Source organism: Triticum aestivum, chromosome 5D (genome assembly GCF_018294505.1).
Source record: "Triticum aestivum cultivar Chinese Spring chromosome 5D, IWGSC CS RefSeq v2.1, whole genome shotgun sequence".
In the NCBI taxonomy this organism is placed as follows: Eukaryota; Viridiplantae; Streptophyta; class Magnoliopsida; order Poales; family Poaceae; genus Triticum; species Triticum aestivum.
Genome location: NC_057808.1, coordinates 193,167,750 through 193,182,474, shown reverse-complemented (window position 1 = coordinate 193,182,474; position 14,725 = coordinate 193,167,750). Strand labels below are relative to the sequence as shown.

At 43.4% G+C, this 14,725-nt stretch overlaps 1 protein-coding gene and 1 pseudogene across 2 annotated transcripts; both read right to left on the bottom strand.

The window, feature by feature from the left end:
• Window positions 1-7,825: 7,825 nt before the first annotated feature.
• LOC123120029 (NAD-dependent protein deacylase SRT2) lies at window positions 7,826-13,100 on the bottom strand. 2 transcript variants are annotated; one of them, XM_044540041.1, is made up of 11 exons: window positions 12,906-13,100; window positions 12,001-12,043; window positions 11,660-11,912; window positions 11,497-11,577; window positions 11,371-11,416; window positions 9,865-10,025; window positions 9,652-9,781; window positions 8,979-9,143; window positions 8,497-8,624; window positions 8,238-8,337; window positions 7,826-8,154 (listed from the first exon to the last, which is right to left on the bottom strand). In XM_044540041.1, exons 1-11 carry the CDS (start codon window positions 12,948-12,950, stop codon window positions 8,101-8,103), a joined length of 1,206 nt encoding a protein of 401 aa, XP_044395976.1. In that variant the 5' UTR covers window positions 12,951-13,100; the 3' UTR covers window positions 7,826-8,100. The 2 variants fall into 2 exon arrangements, with proteins under 2 accessions (XP_044395976.1, XP_044395977.1); XM_044540042.1 differs by having other exon boundaries at window positions 11,512-11,577; window positions 12,906-13,097.
• Window positions 13,101-13,447: 347 nt separating this feature from the next.
• Window positions 13,448-14,476, bottom strand: LOC123120403 (uncharacterized; annotated as a pseudogene).
• Window positions 14,477-14,725: the final 249 nt, after the last annotated feature.

Genomic DNA, 14,725 nt, shown 5'->3' with positions numbered 1-14,725 from the left:
GTATGTGACGAATAAAAATATAGCTTTGAGTAAAATACTGGTGGTCGTTAGAAGAAAGAAGGGATGCCACTCGGGGCATCCCCAAGCTTAGTTGCTTGCTTCTCTTTGGATAATATCTTGGGATGCCATGGGCATCCCCAAGATTAGGCTCTTCTTACTCCTTATTCCTTCATCCATCATAACATCACCCAAAACTTGAAAACTTCAATCACACAAAACTCAACAAAACCTTCGTGAGATCCGTTAGTATAAGAAAACAAATCACTACTATAAGTATTGTTGCAACCCATTCATATTTTATTCTTGCATTATATCTACTGTATTCCAACTTTTCTATGGCAAAAACTCTTCAAAGAAAACCATAGAATCATCAAAACAAGCACACAATGCAAAGAAAACAGAACACTCTGTAGCAATCTGGATATTTCGAATACTTCTGTAACTCCAAAAATTCTGAAAAATTAGGAAAACCTGAGCAATTTATATATCAATCTACTGTAAAAATTTCAGAATTTTTCGTTGCTTCTGTGATTTTTAAAACTTATAACTCTGGACGCAAAAGTTTCTGTTTTCAGCAAGATCAAACAACTATCATCCAAGAAGATCCTAAAGGTTTTGCTTGGCACAAATACTAATTAAAACACAAAAAACACAATCATAACAGTAGCATAATTGTGCAAACACTCAAGAACAGAAAGCAAAAGACAAAAATAAAATTTATTTGTTGGGTTGCCTCCCAACAAGCGCTATTGTTTCACGCCCTTAGCTAGGCATAAAGCAAGGATCTAAGTGTTGTCATCCTTGGTCTCCAACTCCTCAATCACATAATCAGATTTCTTTGAAGATTTAGCAAGTAAAATAGCAAAACTTCTAGGCATAAAATTGAGGAATTCATTCTTATCAATGGGATCTCTTGCAATTTCAACAAGATTTGGATGAACACTAATCATTTTAAGGTCTCCATTATTATAAGTTGCACCCTTGTTCTTGGTAACTTGAGTAAACTTGCCAATCTTAACGGGAGTTTTTTAATAGTTTTAGCAGAAGAAAAAGGCGTGCTTAGATTACTAAAGATTTCTTCCGGTTTATCAATCTGAGACGGGCTTTCTTCAATTCTTTCATGAATTATGGTTCCCTTTTCTTTTAACAACTTAAAAACTTCTCCCGCTTTCGATCCAATTTTAGTGGCAAAATTATGCATCCTTTTATCCAAATTTTCAATATGTTCTTCGGTAAGCATTTTCTTTTCAATAGCATCTAGTCTTTCCATGACATGCTCAAGAGTCAAAGTTGTTTCATTAACCATAAGAGGTGGTGAACCCACTAAATTTTCCATAGCATTAAAAGCATCAAGAGATGGACACATCAAGAAGTTTCCACCGGTAATCCTATCAAGGACGAATCTATACCAAGTGGTGATGCCCACATAAAAACAGCAAAGAAGAACAATGGTGGATTGCTTGCGGATAGATCTATTATGAGCATTGCAAATCCTATACCAAGCATCTTTTAAATTTTCTCCTCCCATTTGTTTAAAGTTGAGAACCTCGTTCTCGGGAGTGCACGCAATAGAGGAAGAACTATCCATAATGGCAAAAGTAGCAAACAAGATTGCACACAAAAACAGATCCGGCGAGAAAAACGGCAAACGAAAAGGAGGGCGAAAAAAAGGGCAAATTTTTGTGAAGTGGGGGAGAGGAAAACGAGAGGCAAATGGCAAATAATGTAAATTGCAAGGAGATGAGATTTGTGATTAGGAACCTGGTAGATGTTGATGATGTCTCCCCGGCAACGGCGCCAGAAATTCTTTTTGATGTCTGCTAGACTACGTTGGTATTTCCCCAAAGAGGAAGGGATGATGCAGCACAGCGACCGTAGGTATTTCCCTCAGTGATGAGACCAACGTTATCGAACCAGTAGGAGAACCAAGCAACACTACGTAGACAGCACCTGCACACAAATAACAAATACTCACAACCCGACGTGTTAAAGGGGTTGTCAATCCCTTTCGGGTAACGGCACCAGAAATTGGCAAACGGACGTGAGAAAGTTGTAATAATTTGATAGATAGATCTCGCAGAAACGTGATATAAAATAAATTGCAGCAAAGTATTTTTGGTTTAATAGATCTGAAAATAAAAGGCAAATAAAATAGATCGCAAAGGCAAATATAATGAGAAAGAGACCTAGGGGCCGTAGATTTCACTAGTGGCTTCTCTCGAGAAAAATAGTAAATGGTGGGTAAACAAATTACTGTTGGGCAATTAATAGAACTTCAAATAATCATGGCGATATCCAGGCAATGATCATTATATAGGCATCACGTCCAAGATTAGTAGACCGACTCCTGCCTGCATCTACTACTATTACTCCACATATCGACCACTATCCAGCATGCATCTAGTGTATTAAGTTCATGGAGAAACGGAGTAATGCAATAAGAACGATGACATGATGTAGACAAGATCTATTTATGTAGAAATAAACCCCATCTTGTTATCCTTAATAGCAACGATACATACGTGCCGGTTCCCCTTCTGTCACTGGGATCAAGCACCGTAAGATCGAACCCATCACAAAGCACCTCTTCCCATTGAAAGATAAATAGATCAAGTTGGCCAAACAAAACCCAAATATCGAAGAAGAAATACGAGGCTATAAACAATCATGCATATAAGAGATCAAAGAAGACTCAAATAACTTTCATAGATAAAAAGATAGATCTGATCATAAACTCAAAGTTCATCCGATCCCAACAAACACACCGCAAAAAGAGTTACATCATATGGATCTTCAAGAGACCATTGTATTGAGAATCAAACGAGAGAGAGGAAGCCATCTAGCTACTAACTACGGACCCATGGGTCTACAAAGAACTATTCACGCATCATCGGAGAGGCACCAATGGACATGATGAACCCCTCCGTGATGGTGTCTAAATTGGATCTGGTGGTTCTGGACTCTGCGGCGGCTGGAATTGATTTTCGTCGACTCCCCTAGGCTTTCTGGAATATTGGGGTATTTATAGAGCAAAGAGTCGGTTCGGGAGGCACCCGAGGTGGGCACAGGCGCGCCCTGGTGGGTTGTGCTCCCCTCGGAGCACCCCCCCCCCCCCCCCCCCCCCGCGCTTCTCCGGCTCATTGGATGTCTTTTGATCCAAAAAAATCCACAAAAAGTTTCGCTGCGTTTGGACTCTGTTTGGTATTGATTTCCTGCGATGTAAAAAACATGTAAAAAACAGCAACTGGCACTTGGCACTATGTCAATAGATTAGTACCAAAAAGTGATATAAAATGACTATAAAATGATTATAAAACATCCAAGAATAATAATATAACAGCATTGAACAATTAAAAATTATAGATACGTTGGAGACGTATCAATCCTGAAGGTGTACGACTACATCAACCGCGTTGATAAACGCTTCCACTTAGCGATATACAAGGGTATGTAGATGCTCTCCCCCTCTCGTACATATACATCTCTATGGATATATCTTGCGTGTGCGCAGAATTTTTTTGTCTGGAGTGGCGTTTTTCAAAATTTGCAAAAATTGCAGTGGCATTTTTTAAAGTTTGGAAATTGCAATGGCATTTTTATGAATCGTCATAATTTAAGTGACATTTATCTAATTAACCCTTATTTTATTACTTCCATGTAGAAGTTCAATCATGTCAATGGAACCGTTTATTTTCTTCAAGTTAGCTGAATTGGAATACATAGGTATTACTCTAATTGTTGTGATGTTAGTTGATTTTTTTTTGTCAAAGGAACTCTGGTGCGTCCAAATTGCTAGATGGATTAACATTATATCTTCTCTATTGAAACCAAGTTGTGATCAATGGGGTTGTCAATGGGCGCACCAATGCCGACGCGAGGCTAGGGCAGGTGGATGGAACAGACGATAGTGGACGGTATGGACTATCCCAGGCACTTTAACTACCGTGTTCCTTTCCGCATGCAATTACTGGAGTACACCTACATGCAAACAGTAAAAGCTCCGTACTTAATGAAGAAAACATGTTAACCTGCTTACCTGACCTGTTTCTCAAGTACCATTGCAAGCTATTGATTTTTGTAAATATTTTATCTGCCCTTAGTTTCTTTAGTTTGCTGCATCATTTGGAAATCACATGCAACCATATTAAATGAGAACTGGCCATTTGTCACATGTCCACTCGATAAACATGGGTTTACCTCCGACTTATTTGAGAGTTCCTCATCGGAGGCATGTACTTTAATGTGTATGTTTCTTGAAAAGCCCAGCATTTGGTAGTACCCAATAACCTCTTGGAGTGGCGTTTGTGTCAAATTCAGGACTTTTTTGGACTGTGGAAAAAGCCCAAAAGTCTTTGTGATTGAATAAACATAGACGTAAGTGTAACTATTGTGCATGTAAAATGGAGAAGTTCATGGGATAGCACTTGTTATTTCCTTGCTTGATCTCTATGATTAGTGGCAGGCATGTGTTTAACTCACTAGATGATGTATAGGTGCTTTATTTAACCTGGAGGGCTTTTACTTGTTTCAGAAGTATGATTTGATAAAAGTGGCTATGCTGGATCACCCTGAAGATGGAACGGATATCACATTGCAAAATATAATTATCTTCTTATTCTAGGCACACATAAAGCAATCAGAAGAATAAAACAAGTATTATTGCTCCAAAGTGTTTTATAGGACTAAAGAAATGGAATGAGCTTTTCCGCAGCTATATGCATCAGGTAATGCATATGACAAACGATGGTGCACTTTCACTAATTTGGGATGCGTCTATGCTAATTGGATGATTCACGGCACACAACAAAGCTATCACTGTAAAAAAAAAATTAGCTATCTCTACTTCCATAAGCATTGCCCTTGATTTTCGCCATAATTAAACCATGATATTTACTTTTTGTGGTTCTCATTTAGGCAACTCGGACATGGTGAGCTCAAATATCTTTTCTTATTTCCGTGGCAGATATCAGAACTCCAAGACACCCTTTATCTCAAACTTTTATAACACATAAAAATTGGATGGAAAATATATTTTATACTTGATTAATATGCAACACTCCTGAGTAATACATTGCATCCATCCACATACTTTACTCCTTCATAAACTTGGATTTGGCATGCAAATGTTATTAGCAGTTTTTTGAAGGCTATGCTGAAATGTGTTAATTCTATTTTGTCGCGACAATGTTGCATGTGTTGTTCAAGAGTGCGGGAGGGGCACCACCTGCCCTTCACTGCTTCCGTGGTCGCTCGACCTGGTCATGCCCTTCAACCATCTACATAGTAGAGTATTGCAGCTTCATTCTTTTTTCTTCTTTTTTTTTTTTGCAGTTGAGAACATGCATATATCAACTTTTTTCTTCAGATTTTCATTACTTCGTGCTATCAGTTTGCAAATAGTGTCTCTTACAATTTATGTTCAGACTTTCTCTTCAGACAACTTCAGTCAAGTCTAGGATTTGAGGGGCAGCAGGATGTGTCCAGTGTGGCCAACAAAGACCATGGTTACAGGTGAGCTGCTGTCTAAATTTTGTCACCTTGTAGACTTGTGATTGTGCTTGGAACTCAGTGAGTCGTTGATACTAAATTGCAGGTACTGGTGAAGTACAAAGGAGCGGGCTCTGTTGCTGGAGGGCAAAAATGCAACAAATTTCGACATTTCCAATGTCGAGTACATGATTTTTTTCAGGCGATGGAGATTACTGCTTGTGGTTGCACATAATGCAGTTAAACCAATACAAGACTATTATTCTAATACAGAGTTTGTTCCATAGTTACTCCGGCACAATAATCACAATTGTCTGAGTGTAAAAAATATATATCTGAAGGCTGTTGCATATGTTATTTATAGTTTAGCTATGTGTCATTGTTATCTTTGGTGAGTATTGTGAACATAGCAACACACATGCGTTGATCTATATTTATATTACTTGAAATGTTGAACATGCACGAGTCCTAAGTTAAACTGTTGATACACAACAAACGATTTCCATACGAGAATGGGTGAAGCATGCTCAAGAATTAACTTATTTGTGTATTTTCATGAAATATAATTCGTGAAACTTTTCTGGACTATAAGATATATGTTCTCATTTTGGGAATAGCTGTTGGACTGCCATTCAAGGGTATAACCTGAAGCTGATGAATTCATTGAGTCTATTATTAATAAACTTGTAATGTTCTTTTATCGAATTTACATCAGTTGATGTGCGTGTATAATCGCTACACATTATTACTAGCTTGAAAATGGAATAAGAACTTTTTTATGTTATAAATAAATTTGGTGCATCTGATGATACGTGCATTTGCACGTGCACCATTACTAGTTTCTGTAAAACGAGCAAAACCACCAACATGGAATAGAGTATTACCTAGGGCCTGAACCTGCTAAACATCCCTCCGTCCCGTCCCATAATATAAGACGTACATCCACTTGCATTTTGACAGTCTCTAGCTTCGCCAAACATACCGCTACACTCGTTATCAGAATTTTATCTAGAACACTGGGGGTAGCTTCTCTGGACAAACCTGGCAGCCCCTTAATAGTAACATTGGTTCCATAAATCGTCCAAAAAACCAGGAACTATACAGATGATCAACTTGGGTCTACTTTTCCTGGATACATAACTAATGAGTCATTGTCCACACTGAAAACCTCCTTGATTCCAAACTGAAATCCTCCTTCATTGCTGCCTAATCCCGAAAAAAGTGGATTGACCTCCTCTGCCGCTCCCGCGGGCGACAGGGGAGGCCTCCCGCCGCCGCCGGTCTCCGTCCCCCTCTTCCTCCAGTCCCCTCGCCGCCGCCCAAGCGCGCCGGCCGGCGAAGCCTGCCTGGCGTGGGCAGCGGCGGGACGCCTCTCCCCTTCGTCGTTTGGCTGGCACGGGACGGCCAGATCGATGGAAGGCGCTAGGCTAGTGTGGGGCACGGCGGCGTGGCAGCGGCGTGCGGTCGGCGTGACGACGCTATGGTGGCGTTCTCGCGGCGCGGTATGCGGCTGCGCCGCCAGTGATGGGGCTCGTTGGTTTCGCTCTGGCGGCCAGCGAGGGCTGGATCCCGGGGCGGCGGCCCCGGACGGCGGAGGTTGTGTCGGTGGCTGTGGTCTCGCGACGGGCGATGCAGCGGCCACGGTGGTGGACGATCCGTGCACAAGACGCTTGATGGAGTCCATTGGAACAGATCTGGGTGAAGACCTGCTCGCGACTGCTGCCGAGGCCGGCGATGGCGGCACTTTTCGGTGTTGTTCCCTTGTTGAAGGCATCGCTGTTGAGAAGTTCCAGACCACTATCTGCTACCTCCGGGGGAAACCCTAGATCAGTAGATCGGATGACGGCGGCATTATTGTGTCGTTTTCCTCTTGTGGCGTCATTCTTGAAGGTGTACACGGGCTCGAGGGACCAGTGGACGGAATAATTGGTGGAGCGGTGCTTCATCCTGCACATTAATGGTGGCGTTCCTCGGCGGCGTGGCGCGGTGGAGACTCGGCGCCCGATGTGTGGCGAGGGACTCGCGCAGGAGGGTGCCGTTATCAAGCGTCGTGGTGGCGTCGATGGCGGAGAGGCCGGGCAAGGTGGTGCAGCAGTACACACTGAAGATGGATTGGTGGCAGGTGGCTGCGGCGGCCTCATACCCGGCAGGCGTCCTGATTGAGGAGTGCGCCGGACTGGTAGGTGCCCCATACCCGGCAGGCGTCAACCTCAGGTCTTAGATGTTTAGGTTTGGCTACGATGTCTGTTTGGTATTAGGCACAGACTATCAGCGCCCCTTCATCAATTGGATAGGAGTAGCGACAGTTGTTGCATAGACGGTGGCTTTAGTCTTACTGTTGTATCACTTTGTAAGGTCTTATTAGAATAATTAATAAAGTGGCCGTATGCATTGCCCAGATGCATAGGCCGGGGTCCTCCTCCTTTTCTAAAAAAAAAAAACTAATGAGTCATCACAAAAAATGATTTTACACTTACAACAACCATGATAATGCTCTAACACAAACCGGAAGGTCATATGAAGTTCTGACCTGTTTACAGAATGATCTACAGCTACTTATATATGTCTCACCCATCTTCCCTCGTAACTGATTTCTCCAAACACTGTAAATGTTCAGCTTATGCTTGGTACAGCTAGACTTCCCATCTGAAGTACTCTAGGAAGTATCTGAAAAAAGGTGATAATTATCATGCAACACACGTATGTCACCTGCTGCAGTACAGAAAAGGCAAAAGTACAAGATAACAAACCTCCCCACATCTCGCATTGATTTTCAAAGATATAATGCTATCAGCTCTGGTGCCCCCAATGTTAATCGCGGCGATTGGAGCATTTGCTTCATGTGCAAGCCTGGGATTGGGATTTATAATTAGTTTGATGTCGCGATAACCAATAAGACAACTTGATCCAGTTTGAAAGATTTAATCCAGAGCAAGAAATATAGGCAAACAAGATAACTAGCTATCGACAATAATATGGAAATGATTAAACAATGTTTTCCAGTGATACCTTGCCAGCCTAAAAGCAGACATTGTCATTACCGCTGAACCAACCACCAGAAGAGCATCACAGTTTCTTGCAGCCTCCTTAGCGCTATCAGCTCTCTCTCTCGGAACATTATCACCAAACATCACAACCTTCAAAGAACAGGATAAGACATTTAAAACTGCTTTTAGATTTGATGCCCTTATTATAACTTACATGGACTAGGGAAAGAAAGTACGTCACTGAAATGACTCACTGATATAAGAATTTACACCCTAAATTTTAGTTATACAAATTGTTAAAGAGACCACATGTTAGTAATGGGCTCATCAGATGCTACAGAAGTAGTGTCTACTAATACCAAGTGTTCCTAGCTACAAATCTTAATGGCTTGATTTGCCTATTATCATCTTTCCAATAACTGAAATGACAGCAAATCCATAGTTTCACATCCACGTTTTTAAATTAACTAACAGTACTCATAGAAAGATGAAGAAAAATCTTACATCAGGTTTTAGCACTCCACCACACTGACTGCAACTAGGAATGTCAAAATCTTGCTCCCAGAACTTCTCATCAATCTCAATATCACCATCAGGTCGCTGCTGCATACCAAAACTTCTGCTCGAGCCAGGTTGTCCCTCTTCCAAACTGTCAATAGCTAGAGCCCACTGCAACACAACAATACAACACTCCGCCCTCAGAGATTACCAAAATCATAATCCAATTTAGGTCCTTGGGAAGCACACAAAAACATGTCTGGAAAAGCAGGAGCTCTGCTATAACGTTATGGACAGTAAAGTATTTACAAGACTTAATAACTGAGCGACAAACGCCAAATTGAACAAAAAAAAATTGAATATATAGTCAAGACTGGGATATACGCACAGTGCGGTTCAAGAGGCACCACTCCGGTATATACATGATAACATGAATGGATTGATGGTCTCAAACTTGATATTTTTAATATATTAACATCTAAATGATCAGTAAGAACTATGACAAAACTATTCAATTGAAATTTTAAGTTATAAAATATCAAATGATTACAATAGGTCAAAAACTTCACAAGCAAAGACAATCACTCCTTATTTTTCCTCATTATACCTTAAGCACTTCCCACTTATATGATGAACCAGAGTCTTAAGGAAAAATATAACCAGTACCAAATGGCCAAACCTTTGGGTTGAGGTCCTTCACTTGTTCTTGGAATGACTCTCGGCTGATGGATGTTCCACAATCTAAGCAAATTACCTCATATACACTTCCATGCAACTCAACTGGCTTACTACCAGCACGATGATGCAATCTACAATACATACACAAAGCGATGGTGAAAAATAAGCTGCATAGTCATTCCCAATTAATAATAACACAGAAGCAGGTCATTACCTATCCACATTCTGGGTAACCATCGTGTGAACACGGCCGATTCTTTCTAGTGAAGCAAGAGCATAGTGAGCTGTATTTGGTTGTGCTCGCCTGAACCTTCTCCATCCTGCATAACTCCTAGCCCAGTAGCGCCGTCGGGCTCGAATAGAGCGAACAAACTCCTATTTGTATTCAAATGGAAAATGGGGAAGATGACATAATTATTGGCAAGATCTGGACAAATGGAAAGGGCATTAAGAGATGATGACCAGCAGAAAGGCAAAATCCAGGGCAAGTTGAGAAAAATTGAAATAACAAAGTGTAAAACAGGACCGTGCAGTTAAAACTGTGAGACTAAAGATGGATTACTGTTGTGCCTGATTTGAACTCCCCATTGCAGCTCCAAGAGTTCATTGATCTCTGGAATCTGCTTCAGGACTCGAGCGGTCAAGGCCACACTGTAATCAATCGGACTCCATCCACTAGAGTGAAACGCTTCCGGTGATTACAGGGTCCAATTTCTTGGTAACCAACCTAGGTTCCAGATGGAGAAGATTCAGACAGCGTATGCTGAGGAAATAAAAGGTTTTCTCCTCGCTGGGGCTCCATGGTCGTATATTAACGGCGGAGGTTCTAGCAGGTGAGGGGGTTGGCTGCATAACCCAACATGCCAGCTATTCCTCCGCAATGCAGAGCTCGTCGCCACTTGTTCAAGGAACCATTGGTGAACTATTGGCTAGACGAGTAGGCCACATCCTTAGCTTCCGGTTTCCCATCCATGGAGGAATGGTGCGAGAAGGTTCTCCTGTGCCGGTTCATGCATGACAAGATATGCCGAGTGGAACGCCTGGAAGGAGGCGAACCGCCACATCATCTTGAATGCAGAAAGGCTAACTAAACTGCTGCGGGGTTGCATCAATCCCCTCTGAAGACATCATACTTTTAAGTATGACTGGTGTGACCTCTTGGGAGTAGTTCACGTGCAGAACCTGGGGCTTTTCTGACTTCCTCCTCACGAGAACAAGTCCGTCTGTAATTTGTAATTACTACTCTATTTTGTCCTTAACTGGATGCACCGCTCCTGTTGGTTTCTCGGGAAAAGTAAAATATGAGAGCTCGATAGATCCAGTAGTATTAGAATTTCAGACCTACGTGTTTTCAGTCAAGATCCAGATAACTTGAGAAAAAGAAAAGGAAGTACATGAGACCATTTTGTAAACTCCTTGATGGTAAAGGAAGAAGCAACCAATGCCAGTGGCATTCTTGATCTCACATGGATAATATATGTCTAAGCTGTCAACAAATGCAGAAGACACAACCTTGTTAACTTTAGGACTCGAAAGTCATGATCAAAACTCAAAAGACTATGCTAGGCAATTCAAATAATTTGTCTTGGGATATGTCCCTCTCAGAATAACTTCCTGTGATAAACAAAATATGCGTTCACCTAAGCATATTAAACCTATAAGGCACGAACAAGAGTTGTCATTGACAGTCGAATAGTAGGGAGTAGGGGTACACACACACCTGATGAGTAAGTGGTTTGAAACCAGAACTGTATGCTCCATTAGGACTGCCATAAAATCAAAATTCTGGTTAAGATTCAAGGAGGCTGCTATGACTGCTAATACATTCCATGAGATATTTACATACATGTCATGTCCGTACCTCCGATAATCGGGAATTCCTGACTCGGTGCTCATTCCAGCTCCAGTTAATACCATGAGCTTGTTACTGAGACAAGTAACAGATAATTAAGATTTCTCTTCAAATGTAGCTCAAGAACTTGATAAGGAAGTTCAATACAGATTTTCACCTCTTATCTATAAACCGGTACAGTAGGTCCACATCCTTAGAACTTGGAGGATCTGAATCAGGAACTATCCGCTTGTCTCTCAAAAATTGGATGTAAGTTTCACAATAATCTTTAGGTACAACAGCTGATGATGAGTGATTATTTCTTGCTTGAATAGAGCGAAAAGAGCATCTCAACGGAAGAGGAATTTTCCTCCTATGAACAAGTCCATTATATATTGATGCTTGGATATTGTAAAAACGAGGACAAAATCCTGAAATATAATTGATTGCAATTAGGTAGTTCAAAAAAATAGATTAGCCTAATCGCCCCAGAAAAAGCAATTCTGTTGGCGAACTTGCCTTTTGGTATTCCTCTCAGAGCACTTCCAAAACCTGCAATGATCTGAATTCCATTACACATGTAAGTTGTATAATTAGACTCAGTATTGAACACTAGAAAGAGTGTACATTTGAATACCGCCAACTTATCGCATTGGTATGTAACCAAGAAGATAACATGAAAATGGTTCCACCAGACTTAAATTTTGGCACCACCATGAGAAAAAAAAAATAGTATTCAAAGTCTCGTGATGCAATAGTTCATCATCATAATAATAATACTAGATCCCGTAGCATTGTGTACGATTGCTTTCATACAATTGTAAGACACAGAATTTTCTTTGGTTTGCAAGTCTTTAGCAGCACCTTGACGATTTCAGACCATACCCTTTTTCTTGTGTGTGTAAGGGAACCTTTTTTTTCGTGGGGAGTGTAAGGGAACCTGAGGTATGAATCTTCACCTCCCCGAAACCAGCATAAGCTGTCAAACTCTGCAACTTCTTTTGCATTTGTATTAGAATAGCACGTGTTACTAAATTTTCGACCCCCAAAAGGTTGTTAATGCTACTTCCGTTTGTCCCCTACTTGGGTCCTTTGATGCTTGTATCTCATAATACCAGCTTGGTCGATCCGGGATGGTTCACCTAATTTAACCTGGAAATATGTCCAACAACACAGAAGGATACTGTCGCCCATACAAATTTCCAAGTCATAAGCTGAAACCTAACTCGTCAAACTCTACACTGCAGATATCAGTGTTCACAAAGCTACAATCGCGGCCAGCACCGAGTCTCGGCATACACGAATAGGCAAGCCGCCATCCACACGCGCTAGACCAAACACGAATGGAGGGAACGGTGATTCTATGCTGGGGTGGGAACAGAGAGTAAAATGGAAGGACAAAAATGGAGCAGGGGAGTGATTACCGAAGCCGAGACGCGGGAGCCGTGCGCCGCTAAGACCGCCGCCATTAGATGCTGCTGGCGGAGGCGGGAGGCGGGAGGCGGGAGGCGGGGGGCGGTAGGCGGTGACGTGGAGGCAAGATCGCCGCGGGCGCGGGCGCGGGCGTGGGGGAGGGCGCTGGGCGGAGGCTGCCGAGCGCTTGGCTAGTCCTTTTGTTTGGTGGGAAAAATAAACACGGGAAGAAAAACCGGTACACCGCCACGTCGGTCGATAATAAGGGGAAAAAGAGTGAATTGCACAGAACACAACCTTCAGGGCACTTATAACAGTTTACACCATCTTTTGGAGAAGAAAGAAGTCCGTTTTTCACCCTCAAATGTGGCCTGAGGGACAAATACCTCCTTGAACTTGAATTTGGTACGATTTTAACTCTTAAATCCTAAAAACCGGGTAAATCTCCCCCTTCAATGGTTTTGCTTTGATTTTAGGCTGTTTTTGGTTTGAGTTTGTGACGTACTTGGCCTGTAGGTAGAGGGAGTAAAGGGCCGCTAATCGTGGCATGATTGGAAGGGGACTTTTGGCCGGCGCGCTATTGCGACTTGCGACAACTTCCGGTGCTGCCCGCTCCGGTCACAGCGCCAAGTGCCCCGTGGTTAGGCGCGGGCGTCGGCCTGCACTCAGAGCGGCGGTTCTGTCCAGCACGGCGTCGTGGTCCCGCACCATCGGCTAGCTGCGAGTAGGTCTCCATCTAGCGACCAAGGCGTGAGGAGCCGCATCAGCGGCGACGGCGCAACGCTCAACTTCCCAGGACGGAGGCGTCATGGCCTCGACGATCATCAGTGCGTCCGCCTGCAGCTCCTGCATGATTCCCATCGCGAACGTCACGAAGTTGATGTCCTTCTTCTTGCCGCCGGCGCCCAGTAGCGCCTTCTGCTCTAGCGCGCTCTTGTTATTGTGCTGGTGTGCGCCTCTTTCAAGCACTGCAGCGATGTAGGGTGCCTGTGTGGCCTCCCGAATGCCGTTGGTGCCGACGACGAGGGTTAGGCCGACGATGCGGGTGCCCTCGGCGCGAAGCACCTCGATGGTCCTTGAGGTCGAGGAAAAGCATGTCGAGCATGACCTGGCTTGCATCATGGGCTCCTGGCCACAGCCATAGCGCGCCCACCGTCGCGGTCTGCATCAGCTACTGAATACTGATGTACATCTGTGCCAGCGGGCCCAAGTGGTCCAGGCCCGAGAGCGTGTGCAGGCAGCCGAGGAGGAACCCCGTCCACGCGCAGCTCTGACTTGATGTTCCGACCCGCCGTGAATGACGCCGAGTGGGAGTGGCCGTGCGGTGCCGACGCCACCATGGACGACGACCCGATTGCTGCCATGATCAGCGCCGACGCCAAGGCGACAGCAGCGGCCGACACGACCTGTGGATTATCCCAGGAATTATCATGCGGCGTGGAATTAACGGAGCGGGGAATGGAGGCCACGGCGAGGATAGACGGGGCGGCCTGGGAAGGAGCGACGCCGCAAGATGGGGTAGCCTGAGGCCGACGATGCCGCAGCGAGATCGTGCACGGACCAGAAGTCTCCTTCCAACCATGCAGGGCCAACGAAACCGCCTAAAATTGAATCAAACCCACTTAAGGGGAAGATTTACCTGGTTTTGAGGATTTGAGGGTTAAAATCATACCAAATTTGAGTTTAGGGTGGTATTTGTCCCTCGGTCCACATTTGAAGGTGAAAATGGACTTCTTTCTTTGGAGAAGTTTTCACAAAACCACAACTTCTGGGCTAACTACCAACGCCCAGCCCAAATCCTCAAGTTGACAGCTGAACTGACGTACTTGGC